At 41.2% G+C, this 19,130-nt stretch overlaps 1 protein-coding gene across 2 annotated transcripts in view; it reads left to right on the plus strand.

The window, feature by feature from the left end:
* Positions 1-834: 834 nt before the first annotated feature.
* zbtb16b (zinc finger and BTB domain containing 16b) overlaps positions 835-19,130 on the plus strand; it is a 42,923-nt gene continuing 24,627 nt past the window's right edge. The window contains exons 1-4 of one of the 2 annotated variants that reach the window (XM_089014250.1): positions 835-938; positions 3,045-4,248; positions 8,757-8,854; positions 15,139-15,225. In XM_089014250.1, coding sequence (XP_088870376.1) covers positions 3,107-4,248; positions 8,757-8,854; positions 15,139-15,225 — 1,327 coding nt within the window. In that variant the 5' untranslated portion in view covers positions 835-938; positions 3,045-3,106. Of the gene's footprint in view, positions 939-967; positions 1,097-3,044; positions 4,249-8,756; positions 8,855-15,138; positions 15,226-19,130 lie in introns of those variants that run through there. The other variant, XM_089014251.1, reaches the window with a different exon arrangement.

Consider the following 19,130-nt stretch of genomic DNA (forward strand, 5'->3'; position numbering starts at 1 on the left):
ATTATTACAGATACATATTTGATAGATGCTTTTATTCTGTATTTTTAGACTTTGCACAATGTACAGTTCTTTATATGAAACATTTTTGTGCAGTTATACATTTCAATCTTCTGACATTTTATTTTGTACATACAATACAGGTAACATCCGACTTACGACCAGCTCGACTTACGACCGCCCGTACTTATGACCATGACCTCCAGCATTTCAAGAGGGGAGTTTGCGAGTCATTTAGCTTCCGAGACTCTATTCAACATTTTGAATGGATTTCGACTTACGACCGTTTGGTCGGAACGCAAATCGGTCGTAAGTAGGATGTTACCTGTACTTTTCTTCTCTTTTTGCTTCCCCCTTTCAATTTTGCTGCTGTAGATTGAAAATGTCCCCATTATTGGGCTATTAAAGCTTTTCTGATTCCGATTCTGATTAAAAGTTCAGTAATCACTGTTATAATCCATGAGAAATTCCCTAAAGGTTAGTGAAATCTTCAAATCAATCCAATACCCTAAAATGTTACCTAAATACTCATTTTTACTAAATACTCGTTTGTACTTATCACTGTAAAATTGCTTTGCACCAGTGGTCATCATACCACAAAACAACGACTGAATATGTCATAAGGAAGAACTTGAGACACCAATGAGATAAGATCTATCCAAATAACAAAACATCTGATTCAGTTAGCTATTAATCTAAAATTTAAAATGTTCTACCCCCCAAAAAATAATGTAAAATTTTATCGCTAGGCTACAAGCAAAGTCAACGCCTTTATTTTGACAGGTCAGAAAGGAAGCGCTCGAGTTATCTCCTACAGCTTGACTCGTTTACTTGGAAGTGGGAGCGAGTTTTTGGAGTGGCCACAGTGAAATGTGGCAAGATGATGCTGCCTGGATAATCGGCAAACAGCAGCAGCAGGACAGGCCAACGCGAGGAGAGGGGTAAGAAGACCAACACTTTACACCAACAACTACTTCAACAACTCGTGCGGGAATAGAATTTAAAACGAAATGACAAGTGTCTGTGAGGGAAATGGGCTTATAATGCTCCCCGTGGCTTCCAAGTTTGCCTGCACCAGATTTTAATGGCAACACATACAGTACGTACTATTGGAGTTTTTTTATTATTAATATTCTTTATGTCCCGATACTGTGAGACTATTGACTGTATGCACCTGATGCGCACAGAGGAGTGCGGGCATCCATCGCAAGGTGACATGATCAATACATAAATAATAATAAAAAAGCATCTTTTATCGTGGCGTCGTAGCTTCGTACATACACAAGAGCGCGCATTGCTCATGCAAGGCAACACGCGGCTTTTCCAATGCGTTCATCCATCTTAATAGTTTGATAACTTATTGATCGGGCGGCTTAATTGTCTGGGGCGCCTCTAATTACGAACGTGCGCTGCCTTAATGGACTAATCAGCTTTGGTCTACCTGTTGAGGGGCGTCGGTGTGTGCCCCCCCCCCCCCCAAGCTTGATAAATGATCAACGCCACTCGGGCTCAGCATGCAGACGTTATTACAGACCAATCAGCCCCCGCAACAAGCAAACTGTTGCTGCTTCGCATCGACTTGTTGTCTGCTCTTCGGAGACTTCACAACAACCAGTCGAAAATGGGACGAAATAACTTAAATATGAAGACTGAGAGGAGATTAGTTTTGCCGTTCGATCCTGCGTGACAATCGTCAAACTGACTGACAGTCGATTCCGAGTTAAGGGATCGAGCCAAGAACCTCAATAAAATGTCAACTACTGTATTTAGGTAATCACTGAGGGAATTTCAAACATAAAGGTGGCAAATAAATCGCATTGGCATAAACGGAAGAGCAATTTCTTGTCTTGTCTTGCCGCGGAATATGACCCCAGCTTAAATATTTGAGAACACAAACTATGATAAGAGTGGTCATCCTAACATAAATGAGTCAAAGTCAAGGCCCGTGGGCCAAATCTGGCCCACCACACGATTGTATTCGGTCCGCGAAAGCAAATCAAACGTGAAATTCCGTGATGTCCGAACCAAAATTTCAAATTGTCCCACAAAAGAAGTTATTATTTGTCATTACACATTTGAAAACTAGTTATTCATTGTGCGCTCTAGATATAATATGTGGATGGGATTAAACATTCTAATGGTTTCCCCAAATTCATAATGTCCGCCAAGAGGAAACCGGAACTACAATGTGGCCCGCAAGAAAAAAAAATAGTTTGACACCTTTGCTTAACACCAGGCAAAGTTTTTAGCGATATATTGCATTTGAATCTGATGTTAACTCATTCATTGCCAGACGATATGCAAAAATGTGCTCACTCCAGTGCCAGTGTTTTTGTCATTTTCACTCAAATTTCAGGACTCAGAGAATATTGAGTTTTCGGACTGCAGAAACATTCAATTCAGCGTAAAAAAAAACTTATATTCTCTTCTTTAATCAGAAAAAAAGAGTTAATTCCTAAATTATATGGGTCTGGTGTTATCTGAGATTGAAATGGGGGAAGCTGTTCAAAATACAATGCAATGCATACATATTGATTTACAGTATATAGCGCTTCAATAACAGCTGTAGTTGTAACAAAGTGCTAACATGGACAAAAGGCAAATGCTGCCCCCTTGTGGAAGGGAAAAACATTGCCTGAGGTCTGACCAGCGCTTCATGTCACAAAGAGGGTACAGCAAGTTCTGAAGAATGAATGACTGTCTTTGTGTTGTGTTATTTGTGGTTTATTATAAAGCAGCTCCTGTATTTTGTTTTCTACTTCTTTCTTTCCTTTCCTCGTCCTTTCATAACTTTGCTGCAATGTAAATGTAAATTTCTCCACTGCGAGACGAATAAAGGTACATCCAATCCAATCAATCCAATCAGCCTCCCTCGCAAGAAAAAACTAAAACCCGAACAAATTCGGGAATGGCGCTCCACGTCACACTTTTCAATTCCCGAATAAATTCAAGAATGACAGCAAATTAGTTAAAAACAAGTATCTGTGTCCACTGCTGGAATGTCCCTAATCCCGATCTTCTCTCTAAACTCGAATCTCTACCTTCAGTTCACAGACCCCCGAGCTGAAAGAGGGCCAACGCCTGAGGTCCGAGCGGGTTCTGATGAAACATGGGCGTGCTCCATCTCCACAACCCGGCTCACCCTGATACGCTGCTGCAGCGTGCCAACCAGATGCGCCTGGCGGGCACCTTGTGCGACGTCATCATCACTGTAGACGGCCACGAGTTCCCGGCGCATCGCACCGTCCTGGCGTGTACCAGCAAGATGTTTGAGATCCTATTCCACCGTAGCAGCCTGCGCTATGCTCTGGACTTCCTTTCGCCAAAGACTTTCCAACAGATCCTGGAGTACGCGTACACTGCATCGCTGCAGGCCACCGCTGAGGACCTGGATGACCTGCTGTACGCTGCAGAGATTCTGGAGATCGAGTTTTTAGAGGAGCAGTGCCTGAAGGTGCTGGAGACTATCCAGGCCGAGGAGAGTGAGGACACATTAGTGCGTAACCACATGGGAGGAACCCACGGTGACCACGGTCGAGCCAGACACTGGCGACACCTGATGTCCAAGAACCACTCCATCCCGGAGGGAACACCGCGCACTAATTCCGCAGCTTTACACCACCTGACGTTGTACCACATGACGGAAAGGAGCCCTCCAGGGACAGATCCAAACGACCCTCCAGAACTGAGCCCCAAACTGGACATGAACATGGACATTACCCAGCAGCTGCAGCAAGGCAGTGCTGAGGCTCCGACCCTGGAGCCCATCGAGGGTATTAAGTCAGAGAACATGCAGCTAGGGGAAGCGGACTGTTGCGAGGGACGTTCGTCCAGGAGCTGCGTATCAGAACCGAGTCGGGACGAGGGCCCGGGGACCCCGCTGAGAAGCAGCGTGATCACCAGCACCCGAGAGCTGCACCCCAGCCCCGAGGAGGGTGTGGTGGGGAGTTCTCTGGACTGTTTCCCCGTCCTAGCTGAGAACCACCTGGCATCCATTTACTCTGTCGCCCCCAATAACGCGGGCGAGGCGATGACACAGGTGGCCGTGTCGCTGGGGCCTTCTCTGGGCCTGCCGCTGGATCCGCGGACCTACGGTGGTCTGTTGCACCAGGGTCTTTTACAACGGGAGTTCTTGAGCAGGTTGGGTCAGTTTGCGGCGGGAATGAGGCACGAGGGGTCCGTTCAGGGGCCGCAGTGTTGTGGAGAGTGCGGGCTGCAGCTACACAACAGACAGGCCATGGAACAGCACAGGTAAGGCCAAAACGCGCTTCGTTAGCACAAACTAATGTAGTACCTCGTGGAGGCAATAGATTTGCGCATTAGTTGTTAACTTATTCACTGCCATTCCCAAATTTATTCAGTCATTGAAAATATGACGTGGAACACCGTTCCCGAATTTGTTTGATTTTTCTTGCAGCAGGTGCGTTTCAAGCTATGGTCAGACCTCTGGCAATGATTTTCCCTCCCACGAGGGGGCAGAATTTGCATTTTGTACAGCCAACCGCATTTCAAGCTCATATAACTCCAGACCCATATAACCTGGGAATTACCTCGATAAGGTTTCTTCAGCCGTCATCTGTATTTCTTTGAAGGTGTTGGTCGTTTTGCTTCTTATCCAAGAAACTTTGTCAGCGAACTTTCTGACTGAATCTTTGCTGGTAGTTTTGGCCCTATATATATCCCTACTTTCCAGGGGTGGCGGTGCCAGACTCAGCTATGATTGGTCCCTGGTCTCAGTTTGCAGGGGGCAGAAGACTACTCCCTGCGGCTACACTGATTACTTCTATTGTCCTGATTACTTCTATTGTCCTGCCTGATTATGGGGTCTACGACTGTCCTGATTGCCCCATTTACTCTGGTATCACCTCATCAGCATAACTAAGCATATGCTGCCTAAGAAGTCTGTTGTAGGAACAATCCAAAATTGAACCTCACCCCACCATGGTGGGGTGAGGTTCAATTTGGATATAGGGCCAAAACCCTGACACTGGAGTGGACACATTTTTGTGTAAAGATAGACGGCATTTTTATGTATTTATTTATTTTTTTCAAAACTGCTCCAAAGTAGTAACAATCATTCAAATTTAACACGCTAGGACAAAGCATTCAATCCATCATCCCAATGAAGAGATCTCCAAATTCCTGAGTTTTTTTACTTGTTTTCCTCCCGCTTGAAAGCGCTCCCGGAGAAATTCTGTCAGCAAAGCACTACCAAATGTCAATCGGCGAACCAGGTGCATGCTCAGTGACCTGGTTACGGACCTAGCGCAACTCCACTCCCGTTGCGGCTCGCCGACACGCGCGCAAGACCGTTTCAGTGAGTAAGTCGGCACATTGCTAAAACATCCCGAAGGATGCCAGGGTGCTTGGTACAAGGCTGAAATGTCAGTGGTCAGGGTGGAGGACCTCACAAGTTCTCTTGCTTTGACAGTCATGTACACCCCATCACGTATCGCACAGCCGTTTTGTTTATATATACAGTAAAGTCTCGTTATCTCGATATCGGATATATCGATAGTCCCTGTTATATCGATACTATTTCTATGCACGCACGGAGAAAATTACATGCAAACAGGATCGGATATATCGATAGTCCCGGTTATATCGATATTTTTTCGGACTACCTTGAATATCGATATAACGAGACTTTACTGTGTATATATATATATATATATATATATATATATATATATATATATATATATATATATATATTCACAACTTTTTCCCCTTCTTTTTTTGTGTGTGGGGGGGGGTTATTTATCGAGAGCTATCTATCTTGCAAGCTATCTAGCTGGCTACCTAGCGAGCACTGGATTTGCTATCTATTAGCTATCTAGCTCGCTACCTAACTAGTTATCTATTAGGTATCTGGCTGGCTAGCTATTAGCTAGCTAGCTAGCTAGCTAACTTTATATCTATTTGAGTGATTCCGGGTTGAGTGAACGCTGGCACGTGTGACTGCCGCTGCTCACCCACAGAAAACCTTATCCCGTGACTGTAAAGTGAGAGTTTTGAAAGGTGCTTTTAAATGAAATGTATTATTATTATTAATCGTCACGTTGCGTGCGCAAAGAGAAGACAGGAGATAAGAAGCTTCTCAACAACCCCGTGGCAGCGATTGAAATAGAACAGCTTTAAGTTGTGCCCCAATACCCGACCCTCAAACACATCAAGGCAGAGGGGGGCATTGTTATTTTATTTATTTTTTAATGAAATTAAAAACCCACTTATTAAAGACAAGAAAAAGTCAATAAAAGTTCTAGACAAAAGTCCCTTTTTAAAAAAAATAATTCAACCATATAGTTAAATAAAAAAAGGACTTTGTTGAATGAGCGCGATTCATTGAACCGCTTGATGAATCGCCACAGATAAACTTATAAATAGAAATAGGAGATAAGACTACAGAGAATGCGATTTTAACTCATTCGCTGCCGTTCATAGATTTATTCGGGAATTGCAGCGAAGGAGTTAATACAGTGATACATCAGTTTACGAACTCCTTGGCTTACGAACTTTTCGGTTTACGTTAAATTTATGAAAGTTTTACCTTGGCATCCGAAGTTTTTTTTTCGGGATACAAACGGAGCGCCACAATGAGTGATGTGTCGTTCGCGAACGAGCCCGTTCTCCTAACATCAAAATGGCAGCCCACTGTTTTTGTCCTCGATAGAAAAAAGTGAAATTTGACTTTGATAGTTCAAAGGCAGAGTGTAGAATGCAAGGTTAAAATATCCCATCAATCAGGCTCCACAAACAACCCGCACAAGCCATCTGTACACTTGATGCAAAAAGCTATCAACCCAGCTAAACAGACCACAATTGCCGAGGAACAAGGTAAAATTATCGCAGAGAAAGCACCTACAAGGGATCATTCCTCAAGATGGTGAAAGAAGAAGGCTACATTCCTCATCAAGTGTTTAACGCAGATAAAACCGGCCACCCCATTCCATCAAGCCATCAACGACCATCACAAAGGTAAATAAAACAACTTTATTAATAAGTACAGTTTATTTCTTTAATTATAATACCATATAATACATTTATTATACATAAAATAAGGGATATATTATGTGGTTTTAAGACTTAGGAAATTAGGAAGTAGAAAATTATGTTTTAGGGGGACCTGGGAACGGATTATTCTCATTTTAATGGTTTCCTATGGGAAATTAATTTTGGGGATACACACTTTTCGCCTTACACACTCTGTCTGGGAACCAATTAAGTTCGTAAGCCAAGGTATCACTGTAACCTGAAAAACTGCCCCTTCCAAACTAAACTTGTGATTTTTCACACAAAGCTTGATTCAAATGAATGTTTTCCGGTATCTTAAAAAAGGAAAAAGAGCGGAAATTTGCAAGGGAATAAATACATAGATAAATAAACAACAACAGAGCATTTAACTGTTGGGGATTCCAAACTAACAGCTTTTTAATACCACAGCCGATCAACTGTGTTACTTTTTGATCTTTTGGACTGCAGGGTAACAGTTTTCACAGTAAATATAATCAGTCCTATAAGATGTGTTTTGTTTTCTTTTTCCTTTGGTGTATTTTTGTCCAGAATTTTACAACAGCTTCTTTTTACAAGCAGGGGTGATGTGAGGATGAGAGTACAAATACCCGCCATGCTCAGATGTGTGTGTGTGTGTGATATGATCTGATTGCTTTCGCTGGCGGCTGGGCTTTGGCGGGTCGTCTTTTTTATTTTATTTTTTTCCTTTTTCGGCGAGGCTACATACGGAAATGTGTGCATGTGGCCAGTGTCTTAGAGTGCAGGCGGATGGAAGCACGCGTACATCTGCCTCGCATTCTGAAAATAGCGAGATGTCTTTTTGTCTGTGTTCTCGCGTGTTTTGTGATTTCCAGACTCTTAAGGGGGGCTTTTACACTCATGACGCTGTATTCAGACTCTTGGCGGAATTTAAAAAAATGGTTTGTCTTATTAGAAAGCATAAATGGATATGGGAGGATGATGAGAGACACCTCAGATTCACCCCAGATTTTCTGTGCTTCCATTGTGGGCCTTTGAAGCATGCAACTTTTAAATATAATTACAATACAATACAAATATAATTATTATAATTAATATAGTCATGATTTTTTTTAAACTCAATCACTGCGAGACAATGTGCAAAAATGTGTCCACTCACTCCAGTGCCAGGGTTTTTGTCATTGTCACTCCAATTCCAGGACCCACAGCATATTGAGTTTTTGGACTACATGAGCATTCAATTCAGTGTAAGAAAACTTAGATTCTCTTCTTTTATCAGGAAAAAAAAGTTAATTGTCAAGTTATGTGTCTGGAGTTATCTGAGCTTGAAATGGGGGCGGCTGTACAAAATACAATACATATTGATTTATATAGCGCGTTAACAACAGCTGAAGCAAAAACAAAGCGCTAACAATTACATGTATTATTATCATCTGAACAAAAATGTCAAAAGTAGTAAACAAAACAACACGTACGCTAGCTATAAGCTATCTAGCTGGCTATTGAGCTAGCTAGCTATTCGCTAACTAGCAAGCTTTCTATCTATTTGAGTTATTTTCTAGCTAGCTTTCTATCTATTTGAGTTATTCCAGGTTGAGTGAACACTGGCGTGTGTGGCTGCCGCTGCTCACCCGCAGGAAAAATAGACTGTGACTATAAAGTGTCCTTGAGAGTTTTGAAAGGTGCATACAAACTAAATGTATTATTATTATTATTATTTTAAAAAATCACTTGAAAAAAAACAATGTGTGTTTTTTTTCAAACAGGAGGCTGCATGACGACGAGAAAGGCCATGGTTGCGAATTCTGCGGCAAACACTTCCAGGATAGCATGAGGCTACGCATGCACATGCTGTGTCACACAGGTAGCGTATCAAAAAACATGTTATCCCCCCCCCCACCCCAAGTTAGTAAGCTTTCCCCTCGGTAAAGAGTCCGCTAGCTCAATGCTAATAAGTAATGCAAAACAACAAAGACGTTAAATTTCTGAAAATTTTACCTTGGCATACAAACTTTTTTTGGGGATACACACGGAGCGCCACAATGAGTCCCCCAGTCTTCGGTTACAGCCAGGTGATTGGTCAAGAACGAAGCAGTGGGGGGGGGGGGTACAGAGAGAGAGAGAGGGAGAGAGAGTGAGGCCGTTAAACTTTAAAGAGACAGGCAGACAACAGCGAGAATGAGAAAATGGAAAGAAAACAGTGAAATCTGGACTCGTTTCAAGTTTGATAGTTCAAAGGCAGAGTGTAGACTGCAAGGTTAAAATATCCCATCAATCAGGCTCCACAAATAACCCGCACAAGCCATCTGTACATTTGATGCAAAAATCTATCAACCCAGCTTAACAGAACACAATTGAGGAACTAGATAAAATTATCGCAGAGAAGCACCTACGAGGGATCATTCCTCAAGATGGTGAAAGAAGAAAGTTCCTCATCAAGTGTTTAATGCTGATGAAACCGGCTACTTCATTCCATCAAGCCATCAACGACCATCACAAAGGTAAATAAAATGACTTTATTATACAGTACAGTTTATTTATTTAATTATAATACCATAGCACCTTCACTATACATACAATATATAGGTATATTTTGCGTAGTTTTCAGGCTTAGAAAATGAGAAAGTAGAAAATTATGTTTTATGGGGACCATCAATGGTTTACAGTGCCTTGATCATGTTTGACAGAGGCTCACAGTGTGAGCAAATCATTGGCCAATTTTTATTTATTTTGATTTTTTTGCGCCAAAAGTTTTTTTTTTTAATCAAAACAATGTTTTATTTGATTAAAATTCAATCATCTTTGATCTGTGCATGCATGAACGATTGCACGAAAAGGAAAAGAGGGGTAAAACTTTAATATATTTGGTAGGAATAGTTAAATAGCTGAAAATCTATACAGTGATAACTTGGCTTACGAAATTAATTGGTTCCCAGACAGTGTGTAAGGCGAAGTGTGTATCCCAAAAATTAATTTCCCATAGGAAACCATTAGAATGAGAATAATCCGTTCCCAGGTCCCCATAAAACAATTTTTTTTCTACTTTCTAATTCTCTAAGCCTTAAAACTACACAAAATAAGGTATATTTTGTTCCCAGGTCCCCATAAAACATAATTTTGTACTTTTGAATTTTCTAAACCGTAAAACTACACAAAATATACCTTATTTTGTGTAGTTTTAAGGCTTAGAGAATTAGAAAGTAGAAAAAAATTGTTTTATGGGGCGCTGGGAACGGATTATTCTCATTTTAATGGTTTCCTATGGGAAATTAATATTTGGGATACACACTTTTCACCTTACACATTTTCTGGGAACCAATTAAGTTCGTAAGCCAAAGTATGACTGTACTCGACTCGAACACCTGTTCCCCACCTTTTACCTCTCAACTGACCACCCCCTTTTCCTTCCCAAATTGAATCCCTTCCATGTTTTTTAGGCCTGTCGCCAGTTCTGCCATTCCCCCCGCTCCCCCCCTTTTTTTTTTGGGGTAGTGATGACATCATCAGCTCGCTGCCGGCAGGCCTGGGTGTTCTGCCAGTGTTCCGAAGCGTGTGTGATGGCTCGCTCGCAGATGTGTGTCCAGGAACACACTGTACCCAAATGCAGACTTAATCAGACCTGACTGCTCTCCCAGCTATTTTATCCAAAATAGAGAGCTAGGAGCAGAAGGGGGGGGGGCGAAGGGTGGAAGTGCTTGTTTTATAATCAGGGAGTAAAAAAATAATAATACAACTAGAATACAAAGCTCAACCGTGCACAAACGTTTCCGTGCATGGTGACATCCTGCTGACAGCTGAGCGAGATCTTTCAAACTTAGCACGATTCGTTTCTGTTATTGTCGCATATGACACGCTTTGTTTGCATCACCTTCAACCTGAGACAACCTCCCGAAAACGGCAAAAAAACAAACAAAAAAAAAGGATGAGGATCTCATGTCTGTGTCGTCGCGTACTTGGGGTAGAGCGGCTTCAGATCACGCCGGTTGCTAAGGAGCGAGCTCTACGTTGCTCTAATGGGCTGATTTAGTATGCAGCTCGACGCCGGCTCTTATTTTGGTATGCCAGACAAAGTGTTTTGATGGAGGACGATTGCAGCCGCGTCTGGAGACGGTTTGATGGTTTATGGATGAGAGCACGCTCCGTTGCCTTTGACGGCGCAAGACAATGCACTGTTTTTCTCCTCCACAACCCCCGACCGCCTTTTTGTCTTTATCATACGAATCGCAAACGGCGCGACGCAACGCAGCGCATTGGACGGCGTCGACCAACGTCGACCTAGGATCTAGAAGCCGCGATCATGCTACACAGTGATATCTTGGCTTACGAACTTAATTGGTACCCAGGCAGAGTGTGTAAGGTGAAAAGTGTGTATCCCAAAAAATAATTTCCCATAGGAAACCATTAAAATGAGAATAATCCGTTTCCAGATCCCCATAAAACATAATTTTCTACTTTCTAATTTTCTAAGCCTTAAAACTACACAAAATATACATTATTTTATGTGTAAATGTATTAAATGGTATTATAATTAAATAAATAAACTGTACTTTATAATAAAGTCGTTTTATTTACCTTTGTGATGGTCGTTGATGGCTTGATGGAATGGGGTGGCCGGTTGTATCTGCATTAAACACTTGATGAGGAACGTAGCCTTCTTTCACCATCTTGAGAAATGATCCATTGGAGGTGCTTTCTCTGATCATTTTATCGAGTTCCTCATCAATTGTGTTCTGTTTAGCTGGGTTGATAGCATCTTGCATCAAGTGTACAGATGGCTTGTGTGGATTATTAGTGGAGCCTGATTGATGGGATATTTTAACCTTGCAGTCTACACTATGCTTTTGAACTATCAAAGTTGAAACGAGTCCAAATTTCAGTTTTCTCTCCATTTTCTCTGTCGTCTGCCTGTCTCTCTAATGTTTAACGCCCTCCCCCAACCCTCACTGCTGCATTCTTGACCAATCACGTGGCTTTAACCAAAGACTGGGGGCGGGGAATGGAGGAAAAAAAACAGTGGGCTGCCATTTTCTTGGAGAACGGGCTCGTTCGCGAAGGACACATCACTCATTGTGGCAGCTCCGTGTGTATCCCGAAAAATAGTTCGTATGCCAAGGTAAAATTTTCATAAATTTGACGTTCGTAAACCAAAAAGTTCGTAAGCCAAGGGGTTCGTAAACCGAGGTATCACTGTACTAGATTTGCTTCACTAAAAGAAACATATCAGTGCTTTTTTGGTGTTTTATTTTGGCAATGTTGGCACTGTGTGTGTGTGTGTGTGTGTGTGTGTGTGTGTGTGTACACTGTACACACACACACACCACCTTTAGGGGCTGCCGTTTTTCCGACTTCCCAAAGCTTGTGGGTGTTTTAATGAGTCATTTTAACTTCATTTAAAGCCAGCTGAGCAGAAAATAGATCAGTGAATGGGCCCAGGGCCAATATGGATCTGCAACCGATTTACATCTCTCTCACAGCCAAGCCACATCCAAACAGCTGTGTGCTGAGAAAATAACCTCCAAAGTGGAACGCAATCAGTTCTGTGATGCGAGTTGACTTCAAAGTTGAAAATCGAGAGAGGAATAAAAAACTATTTGCTACCAAAAAATACTCATTTAATGAATGCTTGTGAAATAAATAAATAAATAAATAGACAGTCAAACCTCAGTTTTCGTCCATAATCCATTCCAGAAACCTGTTCTCAACCCGATTTGGTCAAAAACCGATACATTTTCCATTATTAATCAATGTAATCAATATCTGCTTTTTTAAAATCGTGATTGAAAAATACAAACACTCCAGCTCACAATGGACCGCTAAACAATGATAATGCATCGGTCACAATTGAACGCGATACAAGGAAATGACATTAAAGGAAGCGGAAGGGCTTTGAGTGGTGCATTCAGGTGCGCTCAGTTTGGTCCAGAACCGAGTTTCGGTTGTTAACTCATTCACTGCCAGATGTGCAAAAATGTGTCTACTCCAGTGCCAGGGTTTTTGTCATTGTCACTCAAATTCCAGGACCAACACAATATTGATTTTTAGGACTACATAAACATTCAATGCAACGTAAGAAAACTTAGACTCACTTCTTTCATCAGAAAAAAAGAGTTAATTCCTAAATTCTATGGGTCGGAGTTATATGAGCTTGAGATGAGGGTGGCTGTCCAAAATACAATACATACATATTGATTTATATAGTGCTTTAACAGCTGAAGCTGTAACAAAGCGCTAACATGCACAACAAGCAAATGCTGCCCCCTGGTGGAAGGGAAAACCATTGCCAGAGGTCTATCTGGCGCTTTATCGACAACCAAGCAAGAAAAACCCGAACTAATTCGGGAATGGCGTTGTACGTCATATTTTCAATTCGCGAATAAATTCGTAAATGGCAGTGAATGAGTTAATCGAAGCATTAAAAAAAAAAAGACATTTTTAGTCAAAATCTGAATTGGTTGAGAACCGAAACGTACGATAACCGAGGTTTGACTATATCTATAAATTACCATTTGCATTTACTTAATTTTCACAGGATTTTGCCAATGTCAATTTGAGGATTTCGGAGGCGTATCGCCTCTTCAAAATGTTTGTTGAATTTGTCATTTCGGAGGATTTGACTTGGATGTGCTGTAATATCGGCGCCAGCGAATGCAATCGAAGTACGCTAGAAAGGCCAAGGCGCCCTGCTTTCTTCCATTGTCACAGACAACGGAGTCGCACAGGTGAACTGGCGAGTGTATTTACAGTGCGTGTGATGGGATTTGGGGTGTTGACTTTCAAGTGCGCCCCCCCCCCCCCCCCATACCACCCATTTGTTTTGCTAGCCGATAAAAGGGACGTGCCGCAGGCGGTAAGCGTCTGCAGTTGAAGAGAGAACACCCAGTTCTTCTGTGGCCTCTCCAACAGACAGTCTGCTCGTTGTTCAGAAGCCGATAACAGGGCCGTGGTAAATAAAATTCTTGAGTTTGACTCGTTCTGTCGGCAAAAAGAGCCATTGCACCCTGCCCGCTGCAGTTGTTTGTCCGATTTGTGCTTTTCTCTGCTGTGCAAGCACCGAAAAAACACGATGCGCAGAGAACGAAAATAAAAATGAGATGAAGAGGTGACTGAACTAATCTCACATGCTATTTGCAGTGGCTGAAATAACGTCTGCCCAGACGCCCGGGGCGTGCAACTTTTACGTCGGGCGTACAACTTACTAAACGTCTCTGCCCGGGTGGCCGACAACTTCTTCAAGAAAAAAAAAAGACAGATTTTTTTTCAAATCAAACGTTTGCTTGATTCAATGAAGAGCAAAGAATCAATTATTCCGATTTCGAAATCTTCGTTCGGTTTGGAAATTTTGGAATTTCAGTTCATTTGGCAATTTGCATACTCGTCACGGCAGCCGGATTTTCCCAAGTGTTAAAGGTCGTGCATTTACATATCATTTTCCAAAGTACAGTAAAGTCTCGTTATATCGATATCGGATATATCGATAGTCCCGGTTATATCGATACTATTTCTATGCACGCACGGAGAAAATTACATGCAAACAGGGTCGGATATATCGATAGTCCCGGTTATATCGATATTTTTTCGGACTCCCTTGAGTATCGATATAACGAGACTTTACTGTAGATGCACAGAACATCAGCCCCAGAAGAAAGATTCAAAAGAAGCTAACAAAATTTATGACGCTACAAAACGTAAACGTACATTATCCCGTGACTGTAAAGTGTCCTTGAGAGTTTTGAAAGGCGCTTAGAAATTAAATGTATTATTATTATTGTTAAAAGCATCGTGGAAAGAGGAGTTCACGTGGCTTGTAGCAGACGACGCAATTCAAACATTGCATTGTGCACCATGACGAACAGTTTAAGGACAAACGACAACTGGAGCAAAAATCATCAGCAAAGGATATTTTACATAAATTAAGAAAGGGAGCATTTGTAGGAGGTAAACCCTTAATTTAAAAAAATTCTTGATACTTTGCAACAATGTTTTTGGTTGTTTTTTTGGCGATTAGTCGTCTTATTGTGTTGTGAAAAATGGGGCAAGTGACTTTTCAGAGTTGTCTGTCCTGGTGTCCGCTAACTTTTTGTCACGAGTTTCAGACTCTGCTATTTGTATTGACCGCCACGATGTTTTGTTTTTAAAATATATCCGCAGCTCCCGCCGAGGCACTGGTGTGCGATCAGTGTGGAGCAACCTTCTCCTCAGAAGAGGCTCTGGATGCCCACCGGCTCACACATACAGGTCAGTCTGTCTTACTCTCACACACACACTCAAGACCGACTCTTGAGTTACTCCCAGGACTTTGCGACTGGATTTTGCTTGTCACGCTGGCCGGCTTCAAATGTTCCTGTCATGATGCCCCATAATTTAGCGAGAGGAAGATGGAATGCCATCTCACATGTCAGCCTCTAATATCTCTCAGTATTCTGATCCAGTACGTGCACACAGACCACTGCCTTATAAAATAACGCAGTACAAACCCCCAATACCACACGTTCACATGCCATTACTTCAACATTTTGATCGCAGGTCAACATAGATGTTGATCGAGAAGTACAGAGAAGGTCAGATGTTGATAGATAGGTACAGAGAAGGTCAGGGGGAAAGGCGCTGTGGCTTTGGAGATCTGGACAATGGCTATGACAGGGTGCCCAGAGAAGAACTGTGGTGTTGCATGAGGAAGTCTGTAGTGACAGAGAAGTATTGTCATCTGTAGTGAGTACAGGGAACCGTTGGAGGAAAAACCAGAGAGTACAAGAGTGAGGTGACAGGGAGAAGAAATAAAGAAAGTGGAGGATTTTAAGTACTTTGGTTTAACTGGCCAGAACAATGGAGAGTGTGGAAAAGAGGTGAAGAAGCGTGTAGGGGCAGGCTGGAACTGCTGGATAAAAGTGTCAGGTGTGATATACCATAGAAGAGTTTCAGCAAAGGTGTATAAACTGCATTGAGATCAGCTGGAGGTAGCAGAGACGAAGATGTTGAGGTTCTGTATAGGAGTGACCAGGTTGGATAAAATCAGGAATGAGTAGAGTGATACCTTGGCTTGCGAACTTAATTGGTTCCCAGACAGAGTGTGTAAGGCGAAAAGTGTCTATCCCAAAAATTAATTTCCCATATGAAGCCATTAAAATGAGAATAATATGTTCCCAGGTCCCCATAAAACGTAATTTCTGACTTTCTAATTTTCTAAGCCTTAAAACTACACAAAATATGGCTTATTTTATGTGTAATAAATGTGCTATGGTATTCTAATTAAAGAAATAAACTGTGCTGTATAATAAAGTGGTTTTATTGACCTTTGTGATGGTCGTTGATGGCTTGATGGAATGTAGTGGCCAGTTTCATCAGCATGAAACACTTGATGAGGAACGTAACCTTCTTCTTTCACCATCTTGAGGAATGATCCCTTGTAGGTGCTTTCTCTGCGATAATTTTACCTTGTTCTCATCAATTGTGTTCTGTTTAGCTGGGTTGATAGCTTTTTGCATCAAGTGTACAGATGGCTTGTGCAGGTTATTTGTTGAGCCTGATTGATGGGATATTTTAACCTTGCAGTCTACACTCTGCCTTTTAACTATCAAAGTTGAAACGAGTCCAAATTTCACTGTTTTCTATCCATTCTGTCACTCTCTCTCTGTCGTCTGCCTCTCACTTTAATGTTTAAACCACCTTCCCTCACTGCTTTTTTCTTGACCAATCACGTGGCTTTAACCAAAGACTGAGGGTGGGGAATAAAGGATAAAAACAAGTCGGGTGCCATTCTCTTGTTAGAACGGGCTCATTCGCGAATGACACATCACTCATTGTTGCAGCTCTGTGTGTATCCCGGAAAATAGTTCGTATGCCAAGGTAAAATGTTCATAAATTTAACGTTTGTAAACCGAAAGGTTTGTAAGCCAAGGGGTTCGTAAACTGATGTATCACTGTACTTCAGAAGGACAACCCATATTGGGGGTTTTGGAAAGAAAGTCAGAGAGGCCAGACTGAGATGGTTTGAACATGTCCAGACGAGAAAGAGAAGAATGTGGAGTCTTGAACTGCCAGGAAGGAGACCGAGAGGAAGACCAAAGAGCAGGATTAGGGATGTAGTGAAAGAGAACATGAAGGTAGTTGGTATGAGAGAAGGGGAAGCAGATAATAGGGTTAGATGGAGCCAACTAATTCGCTGTGGCGACCGACCCCTGAAGGGAAAAGCCGAAAGGAAAAGATCTGTCGTGGTGCGATGATGTAACCCGAGGGAGATGATGTAATTGTACCTGCACCCAAAGTAAAAAAGACAGGTGCACTGTAGCGTGGTGACCTAAACTGAACTTTCCGCTTGCTTCAGTCAGAAAGACAAAGATGCTACTCTGGATTCGGTCCAGCCTAAAGCAAAGATTAATTCTCATTTTATGAGTAATTCCTAAAGGGAATCAAGTATTTCCCCCAAATTACAACTCACGCGAAAGCAACATCATCAAAAGTGTCCTGGAGGTAAATCAACCCAACAAGGAGGCACAATTGCATTTCTGCCATCTTATTCCTTTCTTGGGTGGCATTTTATCTGTCTTTACAACCTACCAGGACAAGAATCCACCATATTGCGGTGACATGACATAACACACTATTAGCGTGCTAGCTAACCCGACACCAGTCAAAACATCACGTGAAATATATACAGGCAGCTAAATGTTGTTTGTTTCTCTTCAGGCAACAGCGTGTCATACCGTAATCATATCTTAAAAATAGAACCTCCCTTTTGGTTGGACGCTGGCTTGTAATTAGATCAAAAAAATAGACCCCCTGGATCATCTACTTTGATGGTTTGGGATGCATCTTATGTTAGCACTGGAATCAACATTATTCAGAAGCAAGTTGAGGTGCTTGAAATTCGAAAACAAAGGTAGTCTCAGATTGTCTCAACATACTGTTTAACATGTTTAACAAGACATGTTGTTGCCACTGTCAAAGAAAGGTGATCACCTTCAGAGGCATGTTGGCATGTAACTGTAACTGCAGGTGGCACACGCCATATGAATATTTAATGCCAATGAGGGGGGGTCATTCATGCCAAAATGTTTCTACCCTTATCACCCTCTGACTTGTAAACATCCAGAGCTCGTTTTCAAGCTTGGCATGGTATCAAGGGCAGAGTACAGCAGGGTATTAGTCTCTCATTTTGTCATGACCTTACTTCGGCCCGTTGTGACACAGTAGCTCATTCTGCTCTTTTTTGTATTTATCTATTTATTTATTTATACAGTAAAGTCTCGTTATATCGATATTTGATCGATTAACCGGGACTATCGATATAACCCTGTTTTTATTTATGAAATAGTAAATAACCGGGACTATCGATATATTATCGATATAACGAGATATGTAACTTTATGTATTCAGATGTATTTATTGAACTAAATATGTTTTATGTATTTATTTATTTATGTATTTTATGTATTTATTTATTTATCTTAACATGTATTTATTTATTTATTTATTTGTGTATGTATGTTTGAATGTATTAATTAGATTTTTTTTATCCAAATATATATATGTATTTAACAAACTGTATTTATTTATTCATTTATATATTTATTTTTATTTATGTATTTATGTATTTTTATTTATGCATTTTGATGTATTTTATGTATATGTATTTTTATTTATGTATTTATTTAAACATGTATTTATTATTTAAACATGTATTTATTTAGTTAAACATGTATTCATTCAAACATGTATTTATTTATTTACTTATGTATGTATTTTGTATTTCATTATGAAATCATTTTTGTTTTTTTATTTATTTATTTATTTGGTATTTAATTCTTTATTTAGTCATGTATTTATTTTTTTTTGTATTCATGTGTTTATTTGTGTGCTTGTTTAATTGTTTGTTTGTTTATTTTGGGTGATACTAGCTAGATCATCATCTAATGATTCTAATCAGTGTTGTTCAGGTTGTATGACTGTGTTGTGGACGAGGGGTTTTCATTGGATAATACACAGTGTGTCCAGTATCTTTTTTTAATGTGCCGTGTGGCCCAAATGAGTTTGGTCTTGGTAGATCAACACTTGCCAGAGTTGAGCAGCTGCTGCCTCATTGGAATTCATATGAGCTCGCTGAGTACCATGACTAGTTACAGTTTTCACAGGTCTCACGGGCG

Source organism: Hippocampus bargibanti, linkage group LG14 (genome assembly GCF_051943395.1).
Source record: "Hippocampus bargibanti isolate YZ-2025 linkage group LG14, ASM5194339v1, whole genome shotgun sequence".
Taxonomy (NCBI): Eukaryota; Metazoa; Chordata; class Actinopteri; order Syngnathiformes; family Syngnathidae; genus Hippocampus; species Hippocampus bargibanti.